General features: G+C 35.9%; 1 protein-coding gene across 1 annotated transcript; it reads left to right on the top strand.

Moving 5' to 3' along the window:
* The first annotated feature begins 2,660 nt into the window (after positions 1-2,660).
* On the top strand, positions 2,661-14,698 carry fan1 (FANCD2 and FANCI associated nuclease 1). Its single transcript, XM_073850725.1, has 14 exons — positions 2,661-2,721; positions 3,051-4,296; positions 5,471-5,611; positions 5,713-5,908; positions 6,421-6,654; positions 7,846-7,977; positions 8,060-8,168; positions 8,279-8,398; positions 8,509-8,673; positions 8,963-9,131; positions 10,369-10,472; positions 10,589-10,783; positions 10,937-11,065; positions 14,248-14,698. The coding sequence occupies exons 2-14, from the start codon at positions 3,150-3,152 to the stop codon at positions 14,383-14,385; spliced, it is 2,979 nt and encodes a 992-aa protein (XP_073706826.1). The 5' UTR covers positions 2,661-2,721; positions 3,051-3,149; the 3' UTR covers positions 14,386-14,698.
* Positions 14,699-16,256: the final 1,558 nt, after the last annotated feature.

Here is a 16,256-nt window from a genome sequence, read left to right on the forward strand (position 1 = left end):
TTCCAACCTTCTACCCGTGAAAGTGCACTGGAACGGCAGTCAAACCCGTGACTTCCCACTCGTGAACTCGTACTAGATCGATGGACTCCCAGTTACGAGTTCTGTAACATACAATATCAGCGCTAATGCGTGCGGTGTTTATGCAAAATAGAGCATAGGACAATATAACATTGCAATCAAATTAATAATAATATATAAATAATAATAATTCATAAATGTGCCCAGGCAGTTTGGGGTGACTTGCCTGGAACGCTACAAAGTCGTGAGTCGTGATTTTAAGTCGTGTTTTACGAGCTCAAAAGCCTGCCTGGAACGCGTAGCATTAGATGCATGCTGCACATTTAATGTTATTATTAAATAAGGCCTATTATTACATTGCATTTAGTTTGAGAGCAAAAGAATGACAACATAACCTGTACATTAGTTGATTTGTATTGCACCTTTACGTTTTTTTTTTTTTTTTTAATTCAGGCATATTTTGAAAAAAATTAAATAAAGCAAAGCCGTTTGAACAGCGCTTTTCACTTATTATTTTATTTTGGTACCATGACCCGCACTTACAAAACAGTCTTCTTTTTAGCGTTTATTTTACAATAATAACCAATAGGATAGAACACAGGTGTGGTGTTTTAGCAGCTAATCTATTGGTGATTAATATAAATAAAATAAAGCTAAAACTCTGTTTTGTCAGTGTTCCATGGTCTCATAGCCTACTATAAGAAATAAAGTTTAATAAATGCAATACAATGCATCACAAATCCGTGAGTACAGTTTACAAACCCGTGGGAACGGATTGCTAAAGCGTGCGCACAGATTATAAATTTGTCGGTAAGGATTCAAAATCCGTGGGTACGGTTTACAAAATCTGAGCTCACGGATTGGAAATTCGTGGGTACGGTTTGATAATCCATGGGCACGATTTATATTTATTTATTTAACCGAGGGAACAGTTTAAGAACTCGTGAGTACAGTTTAAACTGAGGGAACGAACTGCAAAACCGTCCCCACGGATTAATTATTTTTCTTCTAGAGGGGCTCCGTGTGAGCCCAATATCGTTTTGCTTAATAAACTTATTTGCTCTGTTTACATAGTTTACTGACACCTATTGGTTATTTACTGGTACTACTGCCTTAACAATGACACTCCCAATGGATAAGATGAGGATAATTTAATAGCATTTAATAGAGCCGTGTAATGTATAAATAATGAATATCAAAAAATAGTCTGATAGACTGTTTTATATACAACACATGACTTATTTTGGCACACAACAACCAATTTTTAACCAAAGACTAGGCTATGTAAAATGTGAATTAACTTTTATTAGTAACTTTGGTAAGTTTCAGATTTCAATTCATAAATAACATCGACGGAGGGGGGCCCAAAAAATGCAGCCTGCCTAGTGTAGTACATTTATTTAATCCGGCTCTGCTTATATGCCCTGGAATGCGAATTTTACAAGGGAAACCCTGCCAAAAAAAATGTGCATTTGACCCCTTGGAAAGACTTTTACTGGGGGATAAATGTGAATGGGCTAGTTTTGAGTTCCAATTGGGCGGGTTTTGTTGCGAAAACCTGGCAACCCTGAGTACAATAAATTGTGACCCTAGACCACAAAACCAGTCTGAAGTAGCAATAGCCAAAAATACATAGTATGGGTCAAAATTATCGATTTTTCGTTTATGGCAAAAATCATTAAGATAATATGTAAAGATTATGTTCAATGAGCATATTTTGTAAATTCCCTACCATAAATATATTAAAACTTATTTGATTAGTAATATGCATTGCTAAGAACTTCATTTGGACAACTTCATTTGGCATCCTCCAGATTCCAGATTTTCAAATAGTTGTATCTTGGCCAAATATTGTCGTATCCTAACAAACAGCTTTCATATTATGTATAAATCTTAATTTCAAAAATTTACCCTTATGACTGGTTTTGTGGTCACAATTTTTTCTTTTTTACAGATGGGAAACAAGTTAGTCATGTTAGTCACTGTTATTTCTATGAAGCAAGATGTTTTCACATTGTGTAAACTGTTAGAAAGTTGTGTGGGGTTTGTTTAACTGTCTAATTGCCTGTTATAAAGGAAGACACAAAATAGTGATTCAGCAGTGAATTTAATAGTCGTGACGTTCACCCTTTACGTCAATTTGTAGGCCAACTGGTGTCTGATTTATAAGTAAAATAAGGTCTGTGGTTGAAGGGTGTCAAACCAAAAATTGTTGGATCACTGGCTCACTCTAATGTCATTCCAAATAAGTATGACTTTCTTCTGCAGAACACAAGAAATATACTTTGAAGAAAGTTGGGAAACAATTTCCATTGTCTTCTTCTCCAAAATGTCTTCTTTTATGTTCCAGGGAGGTAAGTAAGAAATTAAGGTGAGTAAATACTAAATAACGACAGAATTTTTTTGAGGGTGAGCTATCCCAACATTACTTGGAAAAACAATACAACAACAAAAACAAAAACGTTTGTCCTTTAATCTATATTAGTCTACAGTCAATCCTCAAATATAAGACATTAAATTTAAAAGCTAGCTTTTTTACTGGAGAAAATACAACGAAAAGTCAGCTTTGTGATAAAAAGATAACTTAATAGTTAACTGGAGAATATGGACTGGAGCTGACTTTTATTTTGAAAAATAACAGCAAAAAATCATGGCGCCATATATTCGGGTGACTGCTTCACGTTTAATCTCAGCGCCAGGAAGGTCTGTACAGATATCAAAAGCTTTATTTATAATTGTATAATTACCATTTTATGTATAGTCTAATCTGTATTTGACAGTGTTGTTTTGTTTCATATTATGCTTTTTTAATTTTAATTCGTTGGTGGTATGTCTAATGCAAAGGAACTTTGGTCTATTGTTAGTCTTGCAGAGTCTGAAACAATGGACAAATCAAACAATTTGTAAAGAATCATCAATGAATATGACTGAAGATATAATGAAACACCATTCCTTTAATTTATTCAGCTACTGTCTGTTGAATGTCACTGAATGTTCTACTAAGTATTTTGTCTTTTATGTACTCTCCTCAGGTTCAGAAACAAATATGCAGCCTGCTTCACACCTACTTCAGTATGATACTCCATTTCACCTTGTCTAGCTGGTTTATAGGACAACATATATAAACAGTTATGGAGTCTCGGAGAGATAAAGGCAGCTCGTCTGTTCGAGGCAGTGGCAGGAGACTCTCAGTGACAAAGAAAAAGAGCCAGGGGGTCACATGCAATGGAGGTGGGGTTGCTTCCATAACTTCATTTTTCAGGAATACTCCGCCGTGTAAACTGGCATGTCCTCTTTGTGGCCAACTTGTACCTCGCTACAAGATTAATGAACACATAGATTCTCAATGTGAGAATTTCCTTGGAGAGGATCATGAAGATACACTGGGTGTCAGTGATGACAAACAGAAGAAAATAACCAAATCACTCTCTTATGGAGAAGTACCTCGAACTGATAGGAAAGAGAAAAGCCCAGGACAGAAAGATGCTGCAGATACTAGTCCGTATTTTAAAAAGAACTGTGCGGTGAAACAAGATTCATCTGAAACAAACGTCCAAGCTAAACCGGTTAAAACAGTTGGACTTGGAAGTTTGTCGTCTAAACTGTCTAGAAGAGTACTTAGGCTTTCAGGTGAATCTGAGATGGATCGTACTTGTGGAAAAGAAGAGACCTGTGATGCAGAACTGAGTAGCTCACAGAAGGAAAATTGTGTGAAGAGTTTAACTTGTGAATCTAAAGCCGATGGCGTGGGTAAGAATAACACATTGCCCACAAAGCCAGCGGCCTCAAACCAACCTCAAGTGAAAAACATGGAGAAATCTGTGACCGTATTGGCAGAATCGAGCAGGAGTGCTGACATTTACTCTTCATCTTTATCGTCATCCAGGGTACTAAAGCGGAAGTCAGAGGAGTTGCCTAAAAATGACACAAACACTACAGAGGCCTTTGTTATAAATAAGAAAAGTAGATATTTTCAAAGCAAAACTGAAAACAGACAAGAAACCAATGTCAAGTCAGATGAAACCGAGGCCTCGTCTGATGTTGTTCCATCCACAAACAAGGATATTGAGAGGAATCCCAATACCACACCAGCCAATGATTCCAAAGCACTTGGCGTAGAAAAAAACAGCGAGGGATCAGAGCATCAGCACACCAGGCAGCCGTATTACCTGCAAAACTTTCGGACCATCCTTGAGGCAGTGTTGGAGAATAAGGATGATAGGATGCTCTTCAATGAAGAAGACTTCTCAGCCATTCACACCTTTCAGCAGCTGTCAGGTAGAGGAACTACTTTGAAGTCACTTTGAAGTCTCAGTTCTACTCTTATTATTTATAATGTTACAAAAGATGTCTGTAAAAAAAAAAAAGGTTTTATTCATCAAAGAATCCGGAAAAAGGTGTGTCATGGTTTCTACAAAAATATTAAGCAGCTCAAATCAGTATATTAGAATAATTTCTAAAGGTCATGTGACACAATAATGGCTGCTGAAAATTCAGCTTTGTGTGAAAAAATATTTTCTGACCTCAAACATCTGAACAGTAGTGTAAAGTACCAATTTAATGCATTAGTTTGATACAAAGTACAGAAAAACAGTAAAAATGTAGAATATTTTTACTATTTAAAATAACTGCTTTCAATTTGAATATAGTTTCAAATGGAATTCATTTCTGTAATCAAAGCTAAATTTCAGCATCATTATTCCAGTCTTCAGTGTCATATGATCCTTCAGAAATCATTCTAATATGCAGATTTTCCGTTCAAGAAACATTTGTTATTATTATTATTATTATTATTATTATTATCAATATTTAAAACAGTTGAGTACTTTTTTCAGGATTCTTTTATGAATAGAAAGATCCAAAGATTAGCATTCATCTGAAATAAAAGGCTTTTGTAACATTGTACACTGTATTATTCAAAAGCTTGAAGGCAGTATAATTTTTGGGGGAAAGAAATTACATAAATGAATACTTTTGTTTAGCAAGGATGCTTTAAATTAATCAAAAGTGATGATAAAGACATTTATATTGTTACAAAACTGTTTCTATTTCAGATAAATGCTGTTTTTCTGAATGTTCTATTCATCAAAGCAACCTGAAAAAATTCTACTCAGCTGTTTTCAACATCATCATAATAAATGTTTTTCAAGCAGGAAATCAGAATATTAGAAAGATTTCTGAAGGGTCATGTGATTGGAGTAATGATGCTAAAAATTCAACTTTGAAATCACTGGAATAAATTATACAATTTTAAATTTTATAATATTTTAAAATAGAAAATAGCTATTATAAATAGTAGAAATATTTCAAAATGTTACTGTTTTTGATGTACTTTAGATCAAATAAATGCAGGCTTAGTGAGCAGACGAGACTTCTTTAAAAAACATAAAAAATATTTTGACTGGTAGTGTACATTTGTACTAATGCAGACCTATTTCTCCTTTTCCTGTAGTACCTAGTCAGATGCTTTATGTCCGTCTATTTCAAAGGAAGCTGAAATGGCTTCTGGTCAGTAAGTTGGAATACACAGAGATCAGCTCAGACCTCAGACCTGTCATTCAAGAGCTGGTCACATGTGGCTTCTTACAAACAGGTTAGTGATGTGATTTGACAGCCAAAATGTCAGCAGTCTAGAAAGCTGTAAGTGTCTAGAAACATATTTACCTACAGCTCATGACTTCTTCCCTATGACAGAATCTGAGCTTCATGACATCCAAGAAGTTTTGGATCTGCTGCCTGCACCAGAGCTCAAAAACCTGGCCAAAACCTTTCACCTTGGTCGTGGAGCGAATGGGACTCAGAAACAGCAGCTGGTTGAGGGGCTGCTCCAGCTAGGGAAACAACGATCACTTTTTGGTCAAAACAACACGGCTGGAGTCATTCTCAAGAGGTGAGATGTAAGATATGCAGCAGTATGTATATACCCCAGTAGTGCATAGTTCGGAGGGATAGTTCACCCAAAAGAAAATTCTAGAATTCAGATCTGTCATTGATTACTGACCCTCATTTTGTTCCAAATCCATAAGACCTTTGTTCCTCTTCAGAACACAAATTAAGATATTTTTGATAATAAACTCTAAGAGCTTTCTGACCCTGCATAGACAACAAAGCAACTACCACGTTCAAGGCCCAGAAATGTAGTAAGGACATTGTTAAAATAGTCCATATGACATCAGTGATTCAACCTTAATGTTATAAAGCTACGAGAATACTGATCAAAAGTGATAGTAAAGATTTACAAGGTTGCAAAAGATGAAATGATCTAATAAATGCATCCATAAGAGTTTTTCAAAAACATAAAAAAAACTTACCCGCCATAACTTTTTAACAGTAGTGTATAGTATAAAATATCCTTTTATGAGTAATGTAAGAAAACTGTACATGCAAGCTTGTCTTTTTCAGGGCCAAGCAGGCTGCAGGTTCCTGTGTGCGTCTCTGCCGCAGGTCACGTGCCGTGTTCTCCCGGGTCCTGCTCCTGTTCTCTCTTACAGACACTTTGGAGGAGGAGGAGATGGCTGCTGGAGGTCAGGGGCAGCTGTACACCATTCTGCTTGTCAATTCTGGCCGTCTAGCTTTCCCAGAGTATACGGTACATCGCTCAGCCAGACTGTTTGAGGACAGGGATGACCTCATCAGGTCGGTTTTATATTAATGTTGTAATATTGTGTACAGTAATAATAATATATAATGAAGTACAGTACAGTACTAATAGTAAAAAGTCCACAATACAGATACACTACCAGTCAAAAGTTTAATGTTTTTTTAAAGGAGTGTCTTCTGCTCACCAAGCCTGCATTTATTTGATCCAAAGTACGGCAAAAACAGTAAAATTTAGAAATATTTGTATTATTTAAAATAACTGTTTTCTATTTGAATTTATTTTAAAATGTTGTTTATTTATGTGATTTCCAAGCTGAATTTTTAGCATAATTGTTGCAGTCACGTGATCCTTCAGAAATCATTCTAATATTCTGATTTGCTGCTCAAAAAACATTTATTATTATTATTATTATTATGCTGAAAACAGCTGAACAGAATTCTTTTCAGGTTTTTTGTTGAATAGAAAGTTCAGAAGATTTATCTGAAATAGAAATTAATTTCTATAATTTCTTCCCCCCCCCAAAAAAATTATACTGACTCCAAGCTTTTAAATGGTATAGTGTTTAATGTTACAAAAGCTTTTTATTTTAGATAAACGCTGATCGTTGGATCTTTCAGTTCATCAAAGAATCCTGAAACAAAATTTACTCAACTGTTTTAAATGAATTAATAATAAATGTTTCTTAAATGGCAAATCAGCATGTTAGAATGATTTATGAAGGATCATGTGACGCTGAAGACTGGAGTAATGATGCTGAAAATGTAGCTTTGATCTAGGAATAAATTTCACTTTAGAATATATTCAAATAGAAACAGTTATTTTAAATAGTAAAAACATTTCATAATTTTACTATTTTTCCTGTACTTGCAGACTTGGTAAGCAGAGGAGACATGTTTAAAAAAAAAAAAAAAAAAAGTTTTACTGTTCAAATACTTTTGACTGGTAGTGTATTTCAAAACTAAACAAGGATAAATTGTAGGAAGTAGAACAAATACTAGCATGATATGGTGATATTTTAATATGAACCAATCATATAATTTAATCTGCATTTTTTTGTGTGTGTGATTTTGAGCTGAAATATGACCTGCACATGTTCTTGGCAGATTTTGTGAGATTTGCCCTTAAAATATTCATTTAAAGATGGCAATATTTATTGTTATTATGTTCCAGTGCATTGTCTCTTTTAATATTGTAAAACATAAGATTCTGTACATATTTTTGTACAGGTATGAAACAGCGATGCGTACACTGCAAGATGTGATTGCTGCAATGCAGACAGGAAGCTGGGAGGACGCCCATGTCCTCTATACTACAGCAAAGGCCACCTGGCAGGAGATTAAAGGCTCTTGTGACCTGAGGTTTGGAAAAAAAAAAGAAAACTCATCTTTCATTCAATTTGTTTGCTGTCGTACGATGGATTGAGTTTCAATATGTGTGCAGCCATCAAGAACAACTGCCTGTTTTTCTGCGATGTTTCACCGTGGGCTGGACCTACACTCGGATACTGTCTCGAGGAGTTGAGATTTTACAAAGGCTTCGTCGCTATGAGGTGGGTAAATGCACAAAATGTTAATAATACCATTGTAAACACTTTATCCTATGTATTAATTTTATGTGAGTTCGTTTAATTATTTATCAATTTTAATTTTTGCCATTTAGGATGCTGTGGACGAGCTCAAGGACCTTCTGTCCCAGGCAGTGTATTGTGTAGACAGTAGGGGGCGCTGGTGGGACAGACTTGCTCTTAATCTTCAGCAACACCTTAAACAACATGAGCAGGTATCTCATTTGATTAAGTGTAAATATAAAAAGATTGTTTCAATGTTACTTTTATATGGGATACAAGAGTATTCTTCCAAAGGATTGATTTTGACACCCTTTGTATTAAGGCCATCTGTGCTATCCGGGATGGACTGAATGACCCTGTGGTTCGAACAGGCCACAAATTGTCACTTCATCAGCGAGCTTCCCGAATGAAAGAATCTGCTAGTTTAAAGAAATACCGTCTGCTGCTCCGAGATCTGCCCACTGTGCACGTACAGGATGTTACTCATGTGAGTCTTCAGTTTCACGTTATGTTGTAGGACCAATGTGATACAATGCAACTACAGCTTTCAAGGCCCAGAACGGTAGTAAGGACATCTTTAAAATAGTCTGTGTGACTTCAAAGCTGAGAAAATACTTTTTATGCACAAAGAAAACAAAAATTACAACTTTATTCAACAAATTATTTTCTTACGTGTCCGTCTGCAATGCTGCTGATGCAGGAGCCGATATTCTGGTATCATTCATTTCTCTCGTGAACGTGCAGTAAACAGCATTTTAACAGAAGTGTTTTCACAGGTGACAATTCGAGGCCAGCTCTTTCCTCATGAGGGTGGTATGGGCAAATCAGTGTTCCTCAGAGCGGCCAGTGAGGATGAGGGTACCACAGAGGGACGAGGGACTATGGTCATGTGTTCTGTTGAGGACCTGGCACTGGAACACTACAGAACGCTTGGTTTTGATCAAGGTGTGCCATTACATTGTTTGTGCACCATTATATGAAGGAATCGGTTTTGAGGAAATTGAGTAATCATTCACTCAGTGAATCAGACCTCATAATGACAATGCTTTTCTGTGGAACACAACAGAAGAACTTTCTAAGAAAGTAGCTTTTTTTCAAGATCACAAGCTTGATGTACAGTTGAAGTCAAAAGTTTACATACACCTTGCAGAATCTGCTAAATGTTAATAATTTTACCAAAATAGGAGGAATCATTCGAAATGCATGTTATTTTTTGTTTAGTACTGACCTGAATAAGATATTTCACATAAGAGACGTTTACATATAGTCCACAAAAAAAATAATAGTTGAATTTATAAAAATGGCCTAGTTCAAAAGTTTACATACACTTGATTCTTAATACTGTGTTCTTGCCTGAATGATCCGCAACTGGTGTTTTTTTTTTTTTTTTTTTTGCTTATTGGTAGTTGTTCATGAGTCCCTAGTTTGTCCTGAACAGTTAAATTGTATGCTGTTCTTCAGAAAAATCCTTCAGGTCCCACAAATTCTTGGTTTTTTTAGCATTTTTGTGTAATTGTCTTTTGGTAAACATGTAAGTATCTTTTGTAGCTTCTGAATGATAGTGAATTCACTAAATGGAAAAAAATATATTCAGGCAAAATATGAAAAATGTACACATCTTCATTCTGTTCAAAAGTTTACACCCCTGGCTCTTAATGCATTTTTTTTCTTTCTGGGGCATCAGTGACTGTTTGAATCTTCTGTAATAGTTGCATATGAGTTCCTCAGTTGTCCTCAGTATGAAAAGATGGATCTCAAAATCATACAGTCATTGCTGGGAAGGTTTCAAATACACATAAATGCTGAAAAACCAAAGAATTTGTGGGACCTAAAGGATTATTCTGAAGAACAGCAGGCAGTTTAACTGTTTAGGACAAACAAGGGACTCATGAACAACTACCACAAAAATTAAGAATCAAGTGTATGTAAACTTTTAAATGGGGTCGTTTTTATAAATTGAGCTGTATGTAAATGTATTTTAAGTGAAATATCTTGTGCAGGTCAGTACTAAATAAAAAATAACATGAATTTTGTATGATTCCTCTTATTTTGGTAAAATAATTAACATTTTGCAGATTCTACAAGGTGTATGTAAACTTTTGACCTTAACTGTTCCAAAGCTATTTTATAACAGACAATGTATATATCTTTTAAACTTATGTTTCTGAAATCCTCTTCTAAGGTATTCATGGAGAAGGCTCTACATTTTCCACCCTTGTTGGACTCCTCATGTGGGACATCATCTTTGTTGATGGGGTTCCTGATGTCTTCCGAAACCCCTACCAGGTACACAATAATTAAGAAATAAATGCTGTGCGCTTTACACATTTAGGGTCACACTTTATTGTCAGGGCATACCACCCTAACAGATCAGTGATCAATGACTGCATGCCCTTTCCCAGACTTGCCCTTTGGATTTCCACACTGATTGTTTCTATGAGAACCGGCGGGAAACCATCGAGGCCCGTGCTGAGATGTTGCGCGAGGCGTCTGCGGAGACATTGCAGGAGCTGCTCGCTGATGTGTGGAATGCCCAGGAGGGGAGAACGTGTGCAATGATAAATTGGGAGCGCTTCTCCAGTCTTCAGCAGGCACAGGTACAGAGACTGTTTTTTTTTTTCCTAGGACAAGCAGTCTTCTTTAAACGTTTTTTAGAATTTCATTTCTTCATTTGTTGTTATTACAAATTTTATGTTCACAACTATGCACAGACACAGTGTAATTGCTTTGTTTTCTTTGTCTGGTTTTAGAGTCTAGTGGCATGTCTGGGTGGCCACTTCCTGAGCGGTGTGGTCCTCAGAATGGCAAAGGACTACAGGCATTGCAGAGGGGGACTTCCAGATCTGGTCGTCTGGAGCACATCCAACAAGAAGTACAAAGTGAGTCAGAGACGTAGCTTGCTGGTTAGGAATGTATTCAACTTTTGTCTATGTGACTTATATTTCTGCTTTAATAAAATGATAATGTTAAAGAGAACCCTGGGTTTTAAGACTTGTATGGCTTAATATAAAATAAATGATATCTCTTACTGAAGTATCTAGTAGAAAACCCATGAAAGATTTACATTCTTTAAAGAATCCATGTTTTGGACTATGGGGGGTGCAATTATTGTGACGTGAAATGGTTACACTTGGTGAGCTACTAGTGCTAACCGAAACACAACTCTCAAAATTACAGTGATATGACCACAGCTACTGAAAGAGCTTACAGGTGGCGATGGATATAACATATGCTTAAAGGAGAAGTTCACTTTCAGAACAAAAATTTACAGATAATGTACTCACCCCCTTGTCATCCAAGATGTTCATGTCTTTCTTTCTTCAGTCGTAAAAAAATTGTTTTTTGAGGAAAACATTTCAGAATTTTTCTCCATATGGTGGACTTCTATGGTACCCAAAATGCAGTTTAAATGCGACTTCAAACGATCTTAAATGTGGTTGTAAATGATCCCAGCCGAGAAAGAATCTAGCGAAACGATCAGTTTTTTTTTTAAAGGTTACAGTTTATGTACTTTTAAACCTTAAACACTTGTCTTGTCTTGCTCTGCCTGAACTGTTTTTTTTCCGGTTCAAGGCAGTTAGGGTATGTTTAAAAACTCCCATCTTACTTTCTCCCTCAACTTCAAAAATCATTTAAAAATCATCCTACATCGCTGCAGAAATACTGACTCAGTGTTTGCAAAGTGAACATGCAAAGTAGATCAAACACCCTTAACAAAAAAGGTAAAACAGCAATGTAGGATGATTTTGAAGTTGAGGAAGAAAATGAGGTTTTTTGACCTACCCTAACTGTCTTGAACCGGAAAAAAATGGAGTACAGGCAGAGCAAGACAAGATGAGTATTTGAGGTTAAAAAGTATATAAATTGTCATTTAAAAAAAATAAATAACCAATCGTTTTGGTAGATAAGACCATTTTCCTCAGTGTTTAACCGCATTTGGGATCGTTTAAAGCCGCATTTAAACTACATTTTAGTAGAGTTGGGGTACTCGGACTTGTACTCGGACTCGAGTCCGGTCTCGAGTACAATTTTTAGCGGACTCGGATGCATTTTGACTCGGACTTGACTTGGACTCGAGCTTTTCGGACTCGGGAATTATTGCCGAGTCCAGGGACAGTTGATGGAAATTTTACTGACTCGATGCATTATTACGAAAGTGACATTCAGTATTCACACGTGTTTAAAAGTCTTGCCAGTACTTGAAAGCCTGCTGGTTTCTTTGCATACACACACCCAAAGCGGGCTCACCGAAAGCGCCTCTCAATCAGCATGTGAATGCTGAATTAAGCATGAATTTTGCATGTTATTGCTACACGCTTACACGAAAAGTAATGTCAAAATTAACAGTCTTGGAGATTATTCATGCAAACGCAGTCGGTTTTGTCTTGAGTTAATTTGAACAGTTGGGAGAAATACAGATGTGTCAAAATATATGATCTGTGCGTCCGATCTTAAAGCAACAGCAGCGTAAACCTACTGCAGCAGACTGCGTCATATTACATTTTACCTATTTTATCTCACAATTCAGAATTTTTTTTATATGTCGTTTATATGTTGTATTTCGGACTTTATAACTCAATTTACCTCAACAGTAGTGAGTTTGTCAGTTATGAGGGAAAAAATGCCAGAAGTGTAGGATATAAACTCATTCATTTTGAACTGAAAAGGGAAAAGGGAGGATGACTTTTCTAATCAGAATTGTGAGATATAATCTCGGAATCGTGAAATTTTTAAATATAAACTCAAATTTACCTTTTTTGCTCTTTTATTCCATGGCTTCCATAGACTGCTACTTAAAAACTGTCATTAACCCTCACAGCCTCATTTTCATCCAAGAAAAATAAAAATAAATGCCATCTACCCTATCTAAGGTCTAACCATTTGTCATTTAAAACCCAAAACACAGCCACAGAGATAAGAGGTGCATTCTTTCTCTGCTCCTCAGGTCTCATTCACTAAGCTTCCTACCCACCCCATTGAATTTATACATTTACTATATAACATCAAGTAAAGTCAAGTTCTGTCCTGCCCTATAATTTTTCACATTCTAAAAGCTATTTCACTCTGAAATATGTCAAAATACATAAGCTATAACTTCTGTTACATGACTTTTAAGTTTGCTGAGCAGGACACTAATTATGAGATGGTGTGAAATCAAAAATCAAAATGGCAATATGCAATAGAGGTTTGCTTTTGTTACATTTAAATTGTCATTGCCTTATTCTAGTTGTAAAGGTTAAAACAAGGTTAAGAATCTGACAAACAGTAGTGTTTAGTTGGACTCGGCCCATTTTGGACTCGGACTCGAATGGTTAAAGACTCGGACTTGACTTGGACTCGACTTAGGTGGACTCGAACCCAACACTACATTTTAGAAGTTCAACCTCGGGGCACCATAGAAGTCCACTATATGGAGAAAAATCCTGAAATGTTTTCCTCTAAAAACATAATTTCTTTACGACTGAAGAAAGAAAAACATGACCATCTTGGATAACAAGGGTGACATTTTTGTTCTGGTAGTGAACTTCTCCTTTAAACCAAATGCCTACCATCGAGCCTTTCGCCACAAGAAATGTATATGCCATCCAGATATCAAGTGAAAACCACACTGAGAAACTCCTTCAGTGACTGCAGGGACAGCATCTTTGTAAGCTCTTTCAGTAGCTGTGGTCTACTAAAGGCGTCAGGGCTAAAATGGAGAGAACAAAGACGCGGGTCTTTAGGAAGTTTTAATCCTCCACAGGCATCTTCCCATTAGTTTTATTGAGTTGTATTGCAGTAAAAATAGCAACAGTAGCGCCAGTAGCTTACAGAGTGCAACCATTTTACATCATCAAAATAATGGCGCCCCACCATAGTCCAAAATATGTATAAAACACAGGGTTTTTTTAAATAATGTAAATCTTTCATAAGATTTTTTACTACATATTTCACTAAGAGACATGGTTTATGGTTTAAAAAGCACACAAGTCTTAATACCCAGTTCCCTTTAAGAAACAATGGAAATACTGAATCTATAAAGGCCTTTAAATCGTTGCTCATTTGAGTTGTGTTCTTTTAGCTGGTGGAAGTGAAGGGTCCTAATGACCGTCTGTCCCAGAAGCAACAGATCTGGCTGGATGAGCTACATAAGCTTGGGGCCGATGTAGAAGTTTGTCATGTCACTGCCACTGGAGCACGAGGGGCTCAACGGAATTGAGGCTGCTGTCACACTGAGTACGAAGACTCAAGCATGCATGGCACTCCAAACAGGCTAAGTTAGAAGTGTTTAAAAAACACAGGATGGATTTAATGATTGTTTTAAAATCCACAGCTTGGCACTAATCTGATGCTGTAAGAGAAGAGTATTAATAGGCACTGTAAGGGAGTTTAAAAGGACTTCTCCCAATCTGAATCGTAAAACTGTTAAATTACCTCATGGCATTGACTGCTTTTTATTGTTGTGCTGACTGTAAAGTGATGATATATTTTAATGACTGTTTTTAAGAAACTGTAACATTGCTGGAGTAAATAATTTAAAGACATTAAATAAAAAAAATTCTATTATAATAAAAATGCTTAAATATTTTGCTAATCTTCTATTATGTTTCCATGTCTGTTATGTCTACAAAGTCTGTTATTGAGGTCACAAAAATACTGCGTGACCACATTCCAAGACTAAAATACCTTTTCATTGCATGTCACGCATGTCTTTTATGTTTGACACCCAGAACAAAACTAATAAATCGTGCTTTTCAGTTTAACCTTTACACATTCTAGTTTGCACATCATGCTACTGTAAAGTACCTGAATCAGATAAGTGCAGTTAAACACTATCAAAATTACTTAATGTACAGTGCAGGTCAGAGAATCTGAGTCACCTTAGCATTAGAACACTTTATATATGATGATATCATATGATATATCTATAAAGATAACTATAATGATAAATACATTAACATCCACACCAGAATCTGTGTGAATTTTAATTGACTGTCAATGTTCATCAGCTGATAAAAAATCGTTCTGAAAGGGATTCCACTGATATTCCTCTGTGAATGGGTCTTTAGACAATCACAGAAACAGACTTCAAAATTGAAAATCTTTCATCTGCACAAAAAAAAAAAAAAAAAAAAAAAACGACAAAACTAATCTTAATGTCAAATTTAGTGTGTATTAAATGCTTATATGTGACCCTGGACCACAAAACCAGTCCTAAGTAGCACGGATATATTTGTAGCAATAGCCAAAAATACATTGTATGGGTCAAAATTATCTATTTTTCTTTTATGCCAAAAACCATTAGGAAACTTATTTCTGATTAGTAATATGCATTGCTAAGAACTTCAGTTGGATAACTTCAAAGGCAATTTTCTCAATATTCTGATTTTTTTGCACCCTCAGATCCCAGATTTTCAAATAGTTGTATCTCGGCCAAATATCGTCCTATCCCATAAAAACCATACATAAATGAAAAAGCTTATTTATTAATAATGTATAAATCTCAATTTCAAAAAATTGACCCTTATGACTTGTTTTGTGGTCCAGGGTCACATATTTTTCAAAAGAATTGTAGTTATAGTCTGGAAACATTCTAAATGGATCCATAATGCATCCTTGCTATTTGTTCCTCATTATCGCTGCTCTTCGCTGTACCCCACAAATTGTAGAGGTGTAAAAATGTTTAGCTGGCTGGTTATGAATAAGGTTATGAACATATGAGAGGATCTTGTCAACAACAAATGTACAACTTTTGACTATTGTTGTGCTGCCAGCAAAATCAGACTGGATGACCAAATAGAGTAATGTAACTTCAGTCTACCCAAGGTGGGAAAACTTTTGAGCTGATAAACACCAGATTAGACCTGTGAAATCATCCTAAACCAGCTAAAAAGTGGCAGCAAACTACTTAATGGCTCTGTATTATAGCTGTATTACACTTGTCATGCAATCTAAACCTGTCGGCAGCTATGAGAAGACCCACTCCTTGTAAAATAAAACCGCTTTTATTAGACTACCTATTGGCCCTGATGGAAAAAAAAACAATAGAAACCATCACAGAAATTCTAATGGTTTCCACTACAAATACAA

Source organism: Garra rufa, chromosome 11 (assembly GCF_049309525.1).
Source record: "Garra rufa chromosome 11, GarRuf1.0, whole genome shotgun sequence".
NCBI lineage: Eukaryota > Metazoa > Chordata > Actinopteri > Cypriniformes > Cyprinidae > Garra > Garra rufa.

Coding starts and splice junctions, on each gene's coding strand:
- fan1 (XM_073850725.1), top strand. CDS start 3,150: ATGGAGTCTCGGAGAGATAAAGGCAGCTCGTCTGTTCGAGGCAGTGGC. Junction 5,612..5,712: donor ATGTGGCTTCTTACAAACAG/GTTAGTGATGTG, acceptor TCCCTATGACAG/AATCTGAGCTTCATGACATC. Junction 10,784..10,936: donor CCAGTCTTCAGCAGGCACAG/GTACAGAGACTG, acceptor GTCTGGTTTTAG/AGTCTAGTGGCATGTCTGGG.